At 24.8% G+C, this 17,357-nt stretch overlaps 1 protein-coding gene across 6 annotated transcripts in view; it reads right to left on the reverse strand.

Annotated features, from left to right (window-relative positions):
* Nucleotides 1-17,357, reverse strand: part of LOC145293026 (interferon regulatory factor 1-like) — a 196,923-nt gene that overhangs the window by 2,846 nt on the left and 176,720 nt on the right. For 5 of the 6 annotated variants that reach the window (XM_080139323.1, XM_080139319.1, XM_080139321.1 and 2 more), the window contains 2 exons: nt 16,277-16,388; nt 10,485-10,529 (listed from right to left, as the gene is read on the reverse strand). In XM_080139323.1, the coding sequence (XP_079995449.1) occupies nt 10,485-10,529; nt 16,277-16,388 (157 nt within the window). The remainder of the gene's footprint in view (nt 1-10,484; nt 10,530-16,276; nt 16,389-17,357) is intronic. The other variant, XM_080139320.1, reaches the window with a different exon arrangement.

The raw sequence follows: 17,357 nt of genomic DNA on the forward strand, positions 1-17,357 counted from the left end.
AATGTAATGATAATATAATAATGCAATGATAATATAATAATGTAATGATAATATAATTATGTAATGATAATATAATAATGTAATGATAATAAAATAATGTAATGATAATATAATAATGCAATGATAATATAATACTGCAATGATAATATAATAATGTAATGATAATGTAATAATGTAATGATAATGTAATAATGTAATGATAATGTAATAATGTAATGATAATATAATAATGTAAGGATAATATAATAATGTAATGATAATATAATAATGCAATGATAATATAATAATGTAATGATAATATAATAATGCAATGATAACGTAATAATGTAATGATAACGTAATAATGTAATGATAACGTAATAATGTAATGATAATGTAATAATGTAATGATAATGTAATAATGTAATGATAATGTAATAATGTAATGATAATGTAATAATGTAATGATAATATAATAATGTAATGATAAGCTAATAATGTAATGATAATGTAATAATGCAATAATAATATAATAATGTAATGATAATATAATAATGTAATGATAATATAATAATGTAATGATAATGTAATAATGTAATGATAATGTAATAAAGTAATGATAATATAATAATGTAATGATAATATAATAATGTAATGATAATATAATAATGTAATGATAATATAATAATGTAATAATAATGTAATAATGCAATGATAATATAATAATGTAATGATAATATAATAATGTAATGATAATATAATAATGTAATGATAATGTAATAATGTAATGATAATGTAATAAAGTAATGATAATATAATAATGTAATGATAATATAATAATGTAATGATAATATAATAATGTAATGATAATGTAATAATGTAATGATAATGTAATAAAGTAATAATGATAATATAATCATGTAATGATAATTTAATAATGTAATGATAATATAAAAATGCAATGATAATGTGATAATGTAATAATAATATAATAATGTAATGATAATATAATAATGTAATGATAACGTAATAATGTAATGATAATGTAATAATGTAATGATAATGTAATAATGTAATGATAATATAATAATGTAATGATAATATAATAATGTAATGATAATGTAATAATGCAATAATAATATAATAATGTAATGATAATGTAATAATGTAATGATAAGATAATTATGTAATGATAATATAATAATGTAATGATAATATAATAATGCAATGATAATATAACACTGTAATGATAATGTAATAATGTAATGATAATATAATAATGTAATGATAATATAATAATGTACTGATAATATAATAATGTAATGATAATATAATAATGTAATGATAATATAATAATATAATTATAACGTAATAATATAATGATAATATAATAATGTAATGATAACGTAATAATGTAATGATAATGTAATAATGTCATGATAATATAATAATGTAATGATAACGTAATAATGTAATGATAATATAATAATGTAATGATAATATAATAATGTAATGATAACGTAATAATATAATGATAATATAATAATTTAATGATAACGTAATAATGTAATGATAATGTAATAATGTAATGATAATATAATAAGGTAATGATAACGTAATAATGTAATGATAATGTAATAATGTAATGATAATATAATAATGTAATGATAATATAATAATGCAATGATAATGTAATAATGTAATGATAATATAATAAGGTAATGATAACGTAATAATGTAATGATAATATAAAAATGTAATGATAATATAATAATGTAATGATAATGTAATAATGTAATGATAATATAATGATGTAATGATAATGTAATAATGTAATGATAATATAATAATGCAATGATAATGTAATAATGTAATGATAATATAATAATGTAATGATAATGTAATAATGTAATGATAATATAATAATGCAATGATAATGTAATAATGTAATGATAATATAATAATGTAATGATAATGTAATAATGTAATGATAATGTAATAATGCAACGATAATATAATAATGTAATGATAATATAATAATGTAATGATAATATAATAATGTAATGATAATGTAATAATGTAATGATAATATAAAGATGCAATGATAATATAATAATGTAATGATAATGTAATAATGCAATGATAATATAATAATGTAATGATAATGTAATAATGTAATGATAATATAATAATATAATGATGATATAATAATGTAATGATAATATATAAATGTAATGATAATATAATAATGTAATTATAATATAATAATGCAATGATAATATAATAATGTAATGATAATGTAATAATGTAATGATAATGTAATCATGTAATGATAATATAATAATGTAATGAAAAGTAATAATGTAATGATAATGTAATAATGTAATTATAATATAATAATGTAATGATAACGTAATAATGTAATGATAATATAATAATGTAATGATAATGTAAAAATGTAATGATTATATAATAATGTGATGATAATATAATAATGTGATAATATAATAATGCAATGATAATATAATAATGTAATGATAATGTAATGATGATATAATAATGTAATGATAATGTAATAATGTAATGATAATGTAATAATGTAATGATCACGTAATAATGTAATGATAATGAAATAATTTAATGATTATATAATAATGTAATGATAATATAATAATGTAATGAGAATGTGATAATGTAATGATAATATAATAATGTAATGATAATGTAATAATGTAATGATAATGTAATAATGTAATGATAATGTAATAATGTAATGATAATGTAATAATGCAATGATAATATAATTATGCAATGATAATATAATAATGTAATGATAATATAATAATGTAATGATAATATAATAATGTAATGATAATGTAATAATGTAATAATAATATAATAATGTAATGATAATGTAATAATGTAATGATAATGTAATAATGTAATGATAATATAATAATGTAATGATAATATAATAATGTAATGATAATATAATAATGTAATGATAATGTAATAATGTAATCATTATGTAATAATGTAATGATAATATAAAAATGTAATGATAATATAATAATGCAATGATAATATAATAATGCAATGATAATATAATAATGTAATGATAATATAATAATGTAATGATAATGTAATAATGTAATGATAATGTAATAATGTAATGATAATATAATAATGTAATGATAATATAAAAATGTAATGATAATATAAAAATGTAATGATAATGTAATAATGTAATGATAATATAATAATGTAATGATAATGTAATAATGTAATGATAATATAAAAATGTAATGATAATATAATAATGTAATGATAATGTAATAATGTAATGATAATATAAAAATGTAATGATAATATAATAATGTAATGATAATGTAATAATGTAATGATAATATAAAAATGTAATGATAATATAAAAATGTAATGATAATATAAAAATGTAATGATAATATAATAATGTAATGATAATATAAAAATGTAATGATAATATAATAATGTAATGATAATATAAAAATGTAATGATAATATAAAAATGTAATGATAATATAATAATGTAATGATAATATAAAAATGTAATGATAATATAATAATGCAATGATAATATAATAATGCAATGATAATATAATAATGTAATGATAATGTAATAATGTAATGATAATATAAAAATGTAATGATAATATAATAATGTAATAATAATATAATAATGTAATGATAATATAATAATGTAATAATAATATAATAATGTAATGATAATGTAATAATGTGATGATAATATAATAATGCAATGATAATATAATAATGTAATGATAATATAAAAATGTAATGATAATATAAAAATGTAATGATAATATAATAATGCAATGATAATATAATAATGCAATGATAATATAATAATGCAATGATAATGTAATAATGTAATGATAATGTAATAATGTAATGATAATATAAAAATGTAATGATAATATAATAATGCAATGATAATATAATAATGCAATGATAATATAATAATGTAATGATAATGTAATAATGTAATGATAATGTAATAATGTAATGATAATATAAAAATGTAATGATAATATAATGTAATGATAATATAAAAATGTAATGATAATATAATAATGTAATGATAATATAATAATGTAATGATAATATAAAAATGTAATGATAATATAATAATGTAATGATAATATAATAATGTAATGATAATATAAAAATGTAATGATAATATAATAATGTAATGATAATATAAAAATATAATGATAATATAAAAATGTAATGATAATATAATAATGCAATGATAATATAATTATGTAATGATAATGTAATAATGTAATGATAATATAATAATGTAATGATAATATAATAATGTAATGATAATATAATAATGTAATAATATAATAATGCAATTATAATGTAATAATGTAATGATAATATAATAATACTGCAATATAAAAGTTTAATCCGTAACGAAAATTATTCAAGTGTTTACAAAAAGGAAAAAAATTTCATCAGGAGGTCACATCACGTGTCATTCAGAATAAAAAAAATGATAATGGCCTTTAATATATGTGAAGAAGATGGAAAAAAGGGGGAGGATAGAGCAAGATTTGTATCAAAATAGAGAAAAGAGACAGAGGAAAAAAAAACATAGAGGAAAAAAGAAATGGGAAGAGAAAGAAAAAGAAAAGAGAAAGAAAAAGGAAAGAGTACAAATAATAATAATAATAATAATAATAATAATAATAATAATAATATCAATTAATATTAATAATAATAGTAATAATTAATAAAGACATAACATAATATACATGAAAAATAATATTACTGGTAATAAAAAGAAAAAGAAAACTAGAACCCCCCCCCCCGAAAAATGTAAGATTTAAAAATTACCTTGATAAAAAAACTTTTAGATTTATATCACAAAAAAAAAAAAAATAAATAAATAAGATAAATTATAAATTTTTTGTGCTTGTAAATCCCTGAATAATTTTCATTACAGACTAAACTTTTGTATAAGGAATATCGCATGAAGAAGTCTCTAGTTACTTGTTACTGGCTGACTGAAACATGCTCATGAATGTGTAGCGACATATTAATGCTTATGTAAAACAAATAAAAAGTATATCTTGCCCTACTTCGGTGTTGAGCACTCTTGTATTAACCTTGTTATAACTTCATTGGTTGCTTTACCTCTGGAAAATATTACCCCTGGAATTATATATATATATATATATATATATATATATATATATATATATATATATATTATATATATATATATATATATATATATATATATATACTACAAGAGTTTTTCACCCTTAATACATAGTCACAATTCCTACAGAAGATGCAACATTGTTGCTTTCATCTTAATTGAAAGGCAGCATTCTCTGTTCATGCTTTTGATCCCTGGAATATCCTGCCAGACAGAAGTCATGATGAAGCCTACCATATCCAGGTTCAACGTCACGTTGGCCAAACATTCAGACAGTATATAGATGCAATATCTCTTGTCTTTTTACATAAATAGTTGCACTTTATTTATTTATTTATATGTTTTGGCAATAAAATATCAATTGATTGCTAAAATTTACTTAAACGTGTATGATTGATACTTTCACAATCTCATGAAGAAAGGGAGGCAACTTTGCAACAAACGAAAGTACGAATTAGGTTGTCTCCCTTTCATTTAAATTGATTTTATTATTGAGGACTATTAAAATTTCACTCATAAAGTGCAAGATTAACACAAAGTCAACGTTTAGATATCGATTTCTTCAAAATAGCTTGTACACTCATTGAACTAGCAGTGCAATCCAGTGTTACCCGTGTGGAGCCATACCAGAAAAATTAATATTCAAATCACTGTGTGTGTAAAAATATTTGACTAAAATAAAGTATTGATTCAAGTGAATATTTTTCTGAAAATATTCCTAATCTCTATTTCCACAATCAAACGCCACAGCTCACACAAATCATGAAAGCCATAGTCTGTGAGTACTAGACACGAGTTTTACCCTCCTTTGGGCTCATCAGTAGAACGTATCCGAACTTAGGATTCAAAACCTGTGTCAATTGCATATAAGGTGAGTATCCTGCCACCTGAGTCACCACATACATAGGATACAAGAAAGTCCATTGACTAAGAGATCAAGAAACCTCAATAAAGTCTACCTCTGGAATATTACCTTCTCCTCAAGAAAAAAAGAAATATACATTGGAATATACGTTAGAGTATATACCTATATGATATCATCCAACAAACTGGGTTAGCTGGCTGGATGACACCATCCTAACAAGTGTAAAATCCTATTTGTGAGAGATTGACCTGGGTTCCTTGGCACTTCTGTTTTAGAGGTGTATTATATAAGGGTGATAACTACTGTTTACTAAAAAAATGAAGCATTGCCGAAACAGGTTACGAAAATTAAACACATTAATTAACAATCTTTTAACAAAAACGAATACACAAATTTTTAAATAATAATAACAAAAATGAATAAAAATGAAAAATATTAATACATGAATACTATAATTGAACAACGTTATACCTTAACAATTATAATCAGTAAATCAATCGAAAAAGGAAACAAGTTAATTAACAAACTAAAAATAAAACAATGTTAAGTAATAAATGAATTAAATGTTTTTAATTAAATGTAAAATAATAAAATAATTAATCGTTTTTAATTAAATGTTAAATAAGAAAATAGTTAAATGTTTTTAATTAAATGTTGAATGATAAAATAATTAAACGTTTTTAATTAAATGTTTAATGACAAAAGAATTAAATGTTTTTAATTAAATGTTAATAAAATAATGATTTTTTTAAAATTAAATGTAAAATAATAAGATAATTCAATGTTTTTAATTAAATGTTAATAAAATAATGAATTGTTTTAAATTAAATGTAAAATAATAAAATAATTAATCATTTTTAATTAAATGTAAAATAAGAAATGTTTTTAATTAAATGTTGAATAATAAAATAATTAAACGTTTTTAATTAAATGTTAAATAAGAAAATAATTAAATGTGTTTAATTAAATGTTAAACAAGAAAATAATTAAATGATTTTAATTAAATGTTAAATAAGAAAATAATGAAACGTTTTAATTAAATGTTAATAAAATAATTAAATGTTTAATTAAATGTTAAATAAGAAAATAATTAAATATTTTTAATTACATGTTGAATAATAGAATAATTAAACGTTTTTAATTAAATGTTGAATAATAAAATAATTAAATGTTTTTAATTAAAGGTTTAATAACAAAATAATTAAATATCTTTAATTAAATGCTAATAAAATAATTAAATATTTTTAATTGAATGTTAAATAATAAGATAATTAAATGTTTTTAATGAAATGCAAAATAATAAAATAATTAAATGTTTTTAATTAAATATTTAGTAATACAATAATTAAATGTTTTTAATTAAATATTAAATTATAAAAAAATTAAATATTAAGCAATAAAATAATTAAATGTTTTTAATTAAATGCTAAATAATAAAATAATTAAACGTTTTTCATAAATTTGTAAGATAATAAAATAATTAAATGTTTTTAATTAAATGTTTAGTAATAAAACAATTAAACAATTTTATTAAATGTTCAGAAATAAAATAATTAAATGTTTATAATTAAATGTTAAATAATAAAATAATTAAATGATTTTAATTAAATGTTAAATAAGAAAATAAATGATACGTTTTAATTACATGTTAATAAAATAATTAAATGTTTAATTAAATGTTAAATAAGAAAATAATTAAATATTTTTTATTACATGTTGAATAATAAAAAAATTAAACGTTTTTAATTAAATGTGTTATAATAAAATAATTAAATGTTTTTAATTAAAGTTTTAATAACAAAATAATTAAATATTTTTAATTAAATACTAATAAAATAATTAAATATTTTTAATTAAATGTTAAATAATAAGATAATTAAATGTTTTAATTAAATGTTTTTAATGAAATGTTAAATAAAATAATTAAATGTTTTTAATTAAATGTTTAGTAATAAAATAATTAAATTTAAATTGTAAAAAAATTAAATATTAAGCAATAAAATAATCACATGTTTTCAATTAAATGCTAAATAATAAAATAATTAAACGTTTTTCATTAAATGTAAGATAATAAAATAATTAAATGTTTTTAATTAAATGTTTAGTAATAAAACCATTAAACAATTTTATTAAATGATAAGTAATAAAATAAATAAATGTTTTTAATTAAATGTTAAATAATAAATAATGAAACGTTTTAATTAAATGTTAAGTAGTAAATTTATTAAATGTTTTTAATTAAATGTTTAGTAATAAAATAATTAAATGTTTTTAATTAAATGTTTAAAGATAAAATTATTTATTGTTTTTAATTAAATATTAAATAATAAAATAATTAAATGTTTTAATTAAATGTCAATCAATAAAAGAAATAAATGTAAAATAATAAAATAATGAAACGTTTTAATTAAATGTTAAATAATAAAATTATTAAATGTTTAATTAAATTTTAAATAAAAAACAATAATTAAATATTTTTAATTAAATATTAAATAATAAAATGATTAAATGTTTATAATTAAATGTCAATCAACAAAAGAAATAAATGTAAAATAATAAAATAATGAAACGTTTTAATTAAATGTTAAATAACAAAATTATTAAATGTTTAATTAAATGTTAAATAAAAAAACAATAATTAAATATTTTTAATTAAATGTTAAATAATAAATAAATAATAAAATAATGAAATGTTTTTAATTAAAGGTTAAATAATAAAATAATTAAATGTGTTTAATTGAATGTTAAATAATAAATTAATGGAACGGTTTGATTACATTTTAAATAATAAAATAATTAAACGTTTTTAATTAAATGTTAAGTAATAAGATAATTAACCATTTTTAATTAAATGTTAAATAATAAATAATGAAATGTTTTTAATTAAATGTTAAGTGATAAAATGATAAATTGTTAAATTACACAAAACCAAAACTAAATTAACTGTAACAAGGAAACAATGTCAAAGCAACAAAAAAATAAACAAACTTGTGTTGATTAATAAAAAAAAGTATATCACATATTTATCCCTTATCACAAAAATTATGTGAGAGAATACTTCTCCCGTTTCCTTTTTCCACCAAAGAAACTCCATGAGATGAAGGTAGAACATCTCAGTCTTGGTCCATAACAATTTTCGGATATGTCTTTTGGCATGAGACCAAAAATCAAAATAGGATCAATATGTGATATAATTAAAAAAAAATTTTTTTTAATTAATCTTCGTAAATTGTTTTGATAATACGTCTTTTTTTTCTTTTTTTAGTAAATGGGAGTTATCTCCCTTAGATAATCCTCCTCTAAAACAAAAGTGTGGGTTCTTTGTAGTTGGATGACTACCCCCTGATGGAATGAGAGCATGCTACCACTGTGGATTAAATAAATCCATGCAGATTTCGAAGATTCTACAAAGTTCAACACGATACATGTGAAGAAGGTTACTTTGGCTGAAATGTTGTGAAAATAACACTCAAAGACAAGATCACTGTGTAGTATCTGTTCTGATACTACACTTTACTTTTTCTGTCCTCGGTCAGTTGAGAAAGGATCCTTCATGACTGAGACGATTTTTATTTTTGTTCCTATCCAAAGTCCCCACATTAAAAACCAACCTTGTGTCTAACTCTGCCCTTGTGGGGAGGTAAATAAATAGGAACACTCAAGATAAAAACAATAGTCTGAATAATTAAAAATAATACAAACCACGGAGGATTGAATAGCACTTGACTATCTTTTCACAAACTGAACAAAGGAAAAAGAAAAATTTCTAAAATGGGGTGGGTGGGTCTTAATGTGATTGCAAGAGTTAGAAATAGATGGAGTAAGTTCAGGGTCTGCTGTCATTACTAACGAGCAGAGCGTCACCACAGTTGCGAATGGGAAGAGTTTTTCAGGCATGTGTCTGCAGTTTGATGACGTATCGAAGTGAAATCTTGCCAGTGACAGTTGAGGACATGTGTTGCATGGAGAGAAATGATATGAAAATGAGATGGTGAATGTGTAATGTAAGTTTTAAAAATTTGATGACACCAAAGAAAGATTAAAGACAGGCTTTGATCTGATGACCTCAGAGGAAGATTAAATCTAGATGGTACAAGGAGATGTATTTTGATTGTATGGTCATGTTGAAAGAACGGAGGAGAGTACCTGGGTTAGTAGATGTAGCACAGTTGAGATAGCAGGTCCAGTTCACAGGAAAATATGGGAGTGATAAGTGATATGGATTGATGAGAGAAAGGAATAAATAAAAACCTGGTCGGAGATAGGTTAGTTTGGAAGTCAATTTTCTTACACATGCTAGTATATAAAACAGATGTTAAACACATTACAATTATGACGATGACTTTGACGACGATGATGATGATGATATTAAAAATAAAATAATATTTGAATGGGTAGCAAACTTACCATTCATATCATCTTGTACGTAATAAAAACCACCACTTGGAAAAGCTAAGAAAAAAGAAAACAAGGGGAGATAAGTCTCCTTGGAAGTAACTTTGGCACAGTGCACTAATTAGAAGTATTTTTTGTTTTCATTTTCAGAAGAGTTATACAGGGGAAAAGAGGAGGCAGTCCAAAATTTAACGATTTTCCAAACTAAAATTTTATTGTAATTCAAAACAAGTTCAGTAAAAATGAAATAAACACAGCAGAAAACATTACATACAGAAACTTTTATACAATTTAAATAAATAAAAAAAAATACTATATGAGCAACAATATTTTAAATGATTATTTTTTTTTTAATTTACTAATAACATGTAACATTTTATAAATGCACAAATAAAATATAAAATTAAGTTTAGAATATTATGAAATGGGTAGAATGTCTTTTGGTGTTTTTCAAGATAAGAGTCGACAAGATAAGTAAAAACAATATTATGTACTAAATTGTCATGTTGAAAATAGTAATATATCCAAAAATTACGAAAATTCATCAAGTAGAACAACAACTATTGTGTCTTTTAATTTAAAAAAAAAAGAAAAGAAAAGTCTATCGTTATAGACAAAAAATATTGCAACCATGACACAAGTAATCTAAATTATTCCTTTCGGAGTTATGTCCCCTGCTGTTAGCCTCCTACTGCCTACCTTTATAAAGTCTAAGAAAAATGCAATTTTATCCAATTTTCTGCAAAAATTACTTTTAACTAGAAACAAAATTTAGGCAAATTATGAAAATATCCTGGCAGAGCGATACCTCCAACCCTGAGGTACTGGAACGTGCCAAAATGACAAGTGTTGAGGCCACTATTATCTGTCACTGTCTCCGCTGGACAGGCCACGTCCTCAGACTGCAAAATTCAAGGCTTCCCAAGAGAATGATGTACTGAGAACTGGCAAAAGGAATCAGACCACGAGGAGCACCAAAAATGCGTTACAAAGACCAGCTGAAGCGCATTCTGGCAGCAATTGACATCGACCACTCCTCGTGGGAAGAGGCTGCCAGGGAGAGGAAGGTGTGGAGAAACGCTGTACACTGTGGCAGTGCTTACTTTGAAGAGGGAAGGAGAAGAAAGTAAGAGGCTAGGAGAAGAAGGAGAAGGGAGCGAGAGCAAACCCATCTCCTTACCCTCCCCTGTGAGCATTGTCCGTGGCTCTTCCGCCACAGAATTGGATTGTACAGCCATGTATCACATAGGCACCCACCCACCTGACAACAAGACCCAATGCTCAGATACGATGACGAAATTTCTACTTTATGACTTTTCATAATTTTTGGATATATTACAATTATCAATGATAATTAAGTATGTAATATTGTTTTTTGCTTAAAACAACACATTAAAAAAAAAAACACAAAAAGATGTGTTAACTATCTTTACAAGTATCAAAAGTAGGGAGGAGAAAAAGGCTTCGCTCACTAGATTTCGAAGCTGGTTTGAATGCTTGTTAAGATACAGTCGACAAATCGATTTTTAAAAAAAAATATGTGGTTTTCAGCAAAAACAATAGTACTTACTTATCATGTCGAAAATAGTAATATATCCCAAAATTTTAAATTACGAACCTTCTTCAAGGTTACACTTGTCGTGGGAGATCTACTGATATATGCTCCCATCTCTCTTAAACTAAGCAACTTGGTGATGCTTGCCATTCATGTCTATGTCACTAGTCTGGGTCGTACTTGTCTAACAGATTGAGGGTAGAGGTTTGACAGTTTGTCTGGCTGCTGTTTCTAACTGACAGTACAGGAGCCCTAACTCTTTGTTATTTTTTAGAGTGGCTGCTCTATCAATCAGTTTTATAATATCGCAATGTAATGCCATGTTGCGCATGAAAAGGGATCCTGCAGCTTTTTCTAATGGCTTTTCTCAAGGCCACAACCAAAACAAGAAAATTTTTTTTTTTAAATAGATAGGAAAAGTTGGATGGGTAGCAAACTTTCCTAGGTTTTTCCTACTTCTAAACAGTCAGACAGTTAGCGTCTGACTGAAGTGTTCCTATTTCAGACTGCTATTGTGTTTCTAGTAAATAAAGTTTATCGCGATAAACAACAAATATTGCAGCCATGAACAAGTAATCTAAAATATTCGTTCAAGGTTATGTCCCCTCTTAACTGTCTACTTTATAACGTCAAAGAAAAATGCAATTTTACCGAAATTTCCATAAAAATTAGTTTTAATTTAAAATAACTTTCTACTCGATGATTTTCCATAATTTGTGGATGTATTATTATTTTCGGCATGACAATTAAATATGTGATATTGTTTTTGCTTAAAATGACATATTTTAAAAAAAACAAAAAACGATCTATTGACTCTTTCTAAACAAGCACCTAACTTTCTTTAAGAAAATACACAGGGTGGAACGATAAAGTTGTTGCCCTAAAAATACAACACTACAAATTTATTTTAAAACTTTTATTGATAAAAATCAATTCAGGTAACTTGATTATGTAGTAGAGCTGACATCTAATCAATGTAGCCACCTTCAGCCTCAATCTGCCTCAATATGGGTCTGGAATTGGGAGCATGCCTTTTCTACAAGCACCGGCAGAAACTTAGCAAATACTCAGTGGATGGCAGTGATCAGGATGGCTTTGGTGCTGTGGGAGGTCATGTTGGTGATGTTCTTGACATATAACCAAATGAAGTAGTCCAACAGGTTCAAATCAGGGGAGAAGCGGGGGCCAATGAAAGAAGGGTACAAAGTCATAGCACTCCTGAAGCCAAGCTTAGGATTTGTGGCCTGCTGTCATACCCAGTGTCTGCCGACGGCCACCTAATTGCACCAGGAGATCACCACACTTCAGCACATCCAGATACACTTTGGTGTTGATTTTCAAGCTGACTTCGAAGATGTGAGGTGGCATGATGTGGCCCTCACTTAAAACCACACTAAAGACCATAACTGTGGCCGGAAACTTTGATTTCATCACTCTGGGCATGCTCCTGTTATTTGTGGCAATCCAGCAATGCATTTTGAGAGTGCTGGCAATGGTCCTGTTGTCATAACTTGGATCAGTAGAGAGCACGAGTTTCTGATTTCGCTCGTTAAACATTGCGTCACTTTCACACATGATAGACGACTCCTATCGCTCTTTAGATTTGTACACAACTGGCTAACTAGTAGATGGTATGCAAAAAAAAAAAAGAAAAGAAAAAAAAAAAAGAAAACCGATTTTCATCAAACGGAAATGGAATCATGTTTTTATCATTCCACTCTGTAATTATTTAGATGTAAAATACAAGAGTCAAATTAGAATATTTTAAAACGTTTGCAGTTGTTTTTAAATTTTTCAATAACTTTATTTTGAGAAAGTTAAATTATGAATTTTTTTTGTTTTAAAGAGATACATTTCTTTCAAAAATAAGTCTAAAGAATCTAAAGATCATTAAATTTTGGATTTTCTCATATGATTTTATAACATAAAAACGGAAACATATTCTGCCCATGTTTTTAACGAAATTGAAGGTAAATAATGGAGATCAAGGTGGAAGAGTTTGCACCAAAGAAAAATCCATGATCATTAGAAAAACAGACAAGACACATTTGAAGAAACAATCTAGACGAGAAAATATATCATTTCTGAATTTTTGAGATGAGGATTGATTATTCATTATTATTTGATTCTTCAGACTACTGTTCTCACCTTGAGTGTTATCTGCACAAACGTTTAGGTCGTTGTTTCAGTCGATGTAACTTCTGACAAAGTGTAGTATCTGTTTTTCAGATGCTGCCCTTCAATTTTTTGTTCTCTCTCAGTGGACGAGAAATCCTTCACGACTGAGACCTTTTAAAAATTTTTGTTCCTTCTTACCACATTAAAAAGCGACCCTGATGTCTAACTCTGTCCAGTGGGGAGGCATTGTAAATAGGACCTTCTGACCTTCTGGTTGATGTAACTTCTAACCTTCTTCAGGTGTATCTTGTTGAATTTGGAAATCTTTCTGTTGAACTCGGGAATCTGCACAGAATTACTAACTTTATTTAATACATGGGAATAGCATGGTCTTATTTTGTCAGCCATGAGTAGAAACTCCTTATTTTGTCAGCCATGAGTAGAAACTCCTTATTTTGTCAGCCATGAGTAGTAACTCCTTATTTTGTCAGCCATGAGTAGAAACTCCTAAAATTCATACTAGAATTATCCGCAAGGACCTGTGGTGTAGTGGGCATTGGAAAAATTCGGTTGCAAAGTTACAGTCTTCCAGAGGTTGAAGGTTCAATTTTCAATGTAGATAACATTCAATGTACAATTGCAAATTACTTAGGACTTCCAGTCATCACTTATGAAATGAGAGCATAATACTCATTAAGTGGCATTTTGCTTTATTCTTTTAGTGGGGGGAAAATTGTATGCATTTGAAATAGGAATTAATTACTTAAATAGATCTTTCAGTCATGTAAATAATCTAATGTACACACGTTCCTGTTAAGTCATCTTCATAAATTATTAAATTCCACCCAATCATTAACGATTACTTCACTACCACCTTACATTCATTAACCCTTATCCTCGAGTGGCATTCAGGCCTTGATAAGTAAAAAATAAAAGAAAAAATATAAATATATCTTTTAGTTTAAAAAATGTGCCATTGATTCTATAGTTCTGCTAATAAACCGATTTACGAAAAAATAATATCTAATTAAAAAAAAAAGTGCAGCAGTTATATGTTTACAAACTATTTTCTTTTGCACAAGTTTATTTTTCCACATGGAGTGATTAATACATTATCCAATCAAAACACTTTGCAGTGCTTGTGTAGATTTCAGGTGAAAACATTATTACATACTTATGTGTCGTGTAAAAATTAGTATACATCTGAAAAAATTATGTGAAACAATCCGATAAATGTACTAAATGTATTTTTAACAAAAAATCATCTGCAATTATGTTCTCTTTAAAAATGACAAACTCAAGTCAAGAGAAATAAATCACTTTGTTTTTTTTTCATTAAGTCAAGGGAGATAAGTTTGTCCTATTGAATTGATTGAACAACTTTTCCATATTAAAACATATGATAAAAGTCGATAATTTGATAAATTGCATTTTTACTTGTTATTATTTTTCCACTCAAATTCATAATTTTATGCTTGTTTATATTGGTAATCTTTTAAACCAATGCATTTCAGGTGAAAACATTACTACATACTTACGTGTCATGTCAAAATTAGTATAAATTCCAAAAAAATTACGAAAAATGATCCAATAGAAATTTATTGAATCTTCATGTTTTATCATGTTTTAATGTGGGAGAGTTGTGCAACCAATTCAGTATGACAAACAAGGGAGATAATCTTTGATTTAAACTGACTTAAAATAAGGATCCACCATTTTTAATCAGATTATATCAGAATATAATTGTGGATGATTTTTTCTAATTGAAAATAGAGCTAGCACATCTTCTACTGGACCATTTTAGTGAGTTTTGGAACTTATACTAATTTCGCCATGATACGTAAGTACGTAATAATGTTTTCACCTGAAACGTGTTGATTTAAAAGATTACCAATCTACACAAGCACTCACTTTGCACGGGATATACTTTTGCCAAACTGATTGTGTACTGTTTTTCCTACTTCTAAACAGTCGGACAGTTAACATCTGACTGAAGTGTTCCTATTTCAGACTTAACACAAAACCCCTACCAATGTTAACACAATGGTAACCGCTTTTACTCCTTACTAAACAAATACCAGAAAAGTGGATATTTCTTACAAAAGCAAAAATCTGAAATAAGATTACTTACATGTTTTCAAAGTGTCCCCAAAAAGTTCTTCCAATTTTGGAATCTCTTGATCTGAGCATGTATCGTTGTTCTCGGGGAAAAATCTCTGTTCCGAGAGAGATGATTCATTTGACTGTGGAGAGAAATAGTTAATAATAAGACATTGTATTTTATTATTTTTATTTATTTATTTTTAAACTTAAAAAAACCCAAAACTTTTCCTATCTATTTAAAAAATTTTTTTCTTGTTTTGGTTGTGGCCTTGAGAAAAGCCATTAGAAAAAGCTGCAGGATCCCTTTTCATGCGCAACATGGCATTACATTCCAATATTATAAAACTGATTGATAGAGCACCCACTCTAAACAATAACAAAGAGTTAGGGCTTCTGTACTGTCAGTTAGAAACAGCAGCCAGACAAACGGTCAAACCTGTACGCTCAATCTGTTAGACAAGTACGACCCAGACTAGTGACATAGACATGAATGGCAAGCATCACCAAGTTGCTCAGTTTAAGAGAGATGGAAGAAAGGAAAAAAGCAATGGGAGGAAGAAAAGGATGGGGGGGGGGTCATCATTTATGGTGCTAGTCAGAAAACAAGGCCAAACACTGGGTGTCTCTGATGAGTCCCTGGCTAATAGACAAAGGAGTGTGAAAGCCAGGTGATAGGCAGACTCTGCCTATTCCTTAATTATATTATATTAGCATGCTAAATAAATAAGGGATTTTAAACAAGTCATATAATACTAAATCTCGAAAAATTTTGGTTAGTTGTTTGCTTGAATGGTTTGATAAGGATGAGAACTGGTAGGAAGAAGGTAATAGAGGTGGTGGTGATAGTAGTAGTAGTAGCAGAAGCAGAAGAGAAGGTGAGTAAGGGAATATCATAAATAAATGATGCATTTGCATCAGAGATGGGTAGATTTGCTGATGACACAAAGTTCTATTCTCAGCATGTGGAAACATGAACACACACAATGGCTGAATCCTTAGAAAATGACCTCAATACTTTAATAAATGGATGGTAACATTTATTGCTACTAAGACAAAGTTCCTTTCCTTAAACAATTTTAAAAAACACCTTTTCAGCTATCGATTGCTAT

This window comes from Euprymna scolopes, chromosome 14, assembly GCF_053919585.1.
Source record: "Euprymna scolopes isolate OS-2025 chromosome 14, ASM5391958v1, whole genome shotgun sequence".
Taxonomy (NCBI): Eukaryota; Metazoa; Mollusca; class Cephalopoda; order Sepiida; family Sepiolidae; genus Euprymna; species Euprymna scolopes.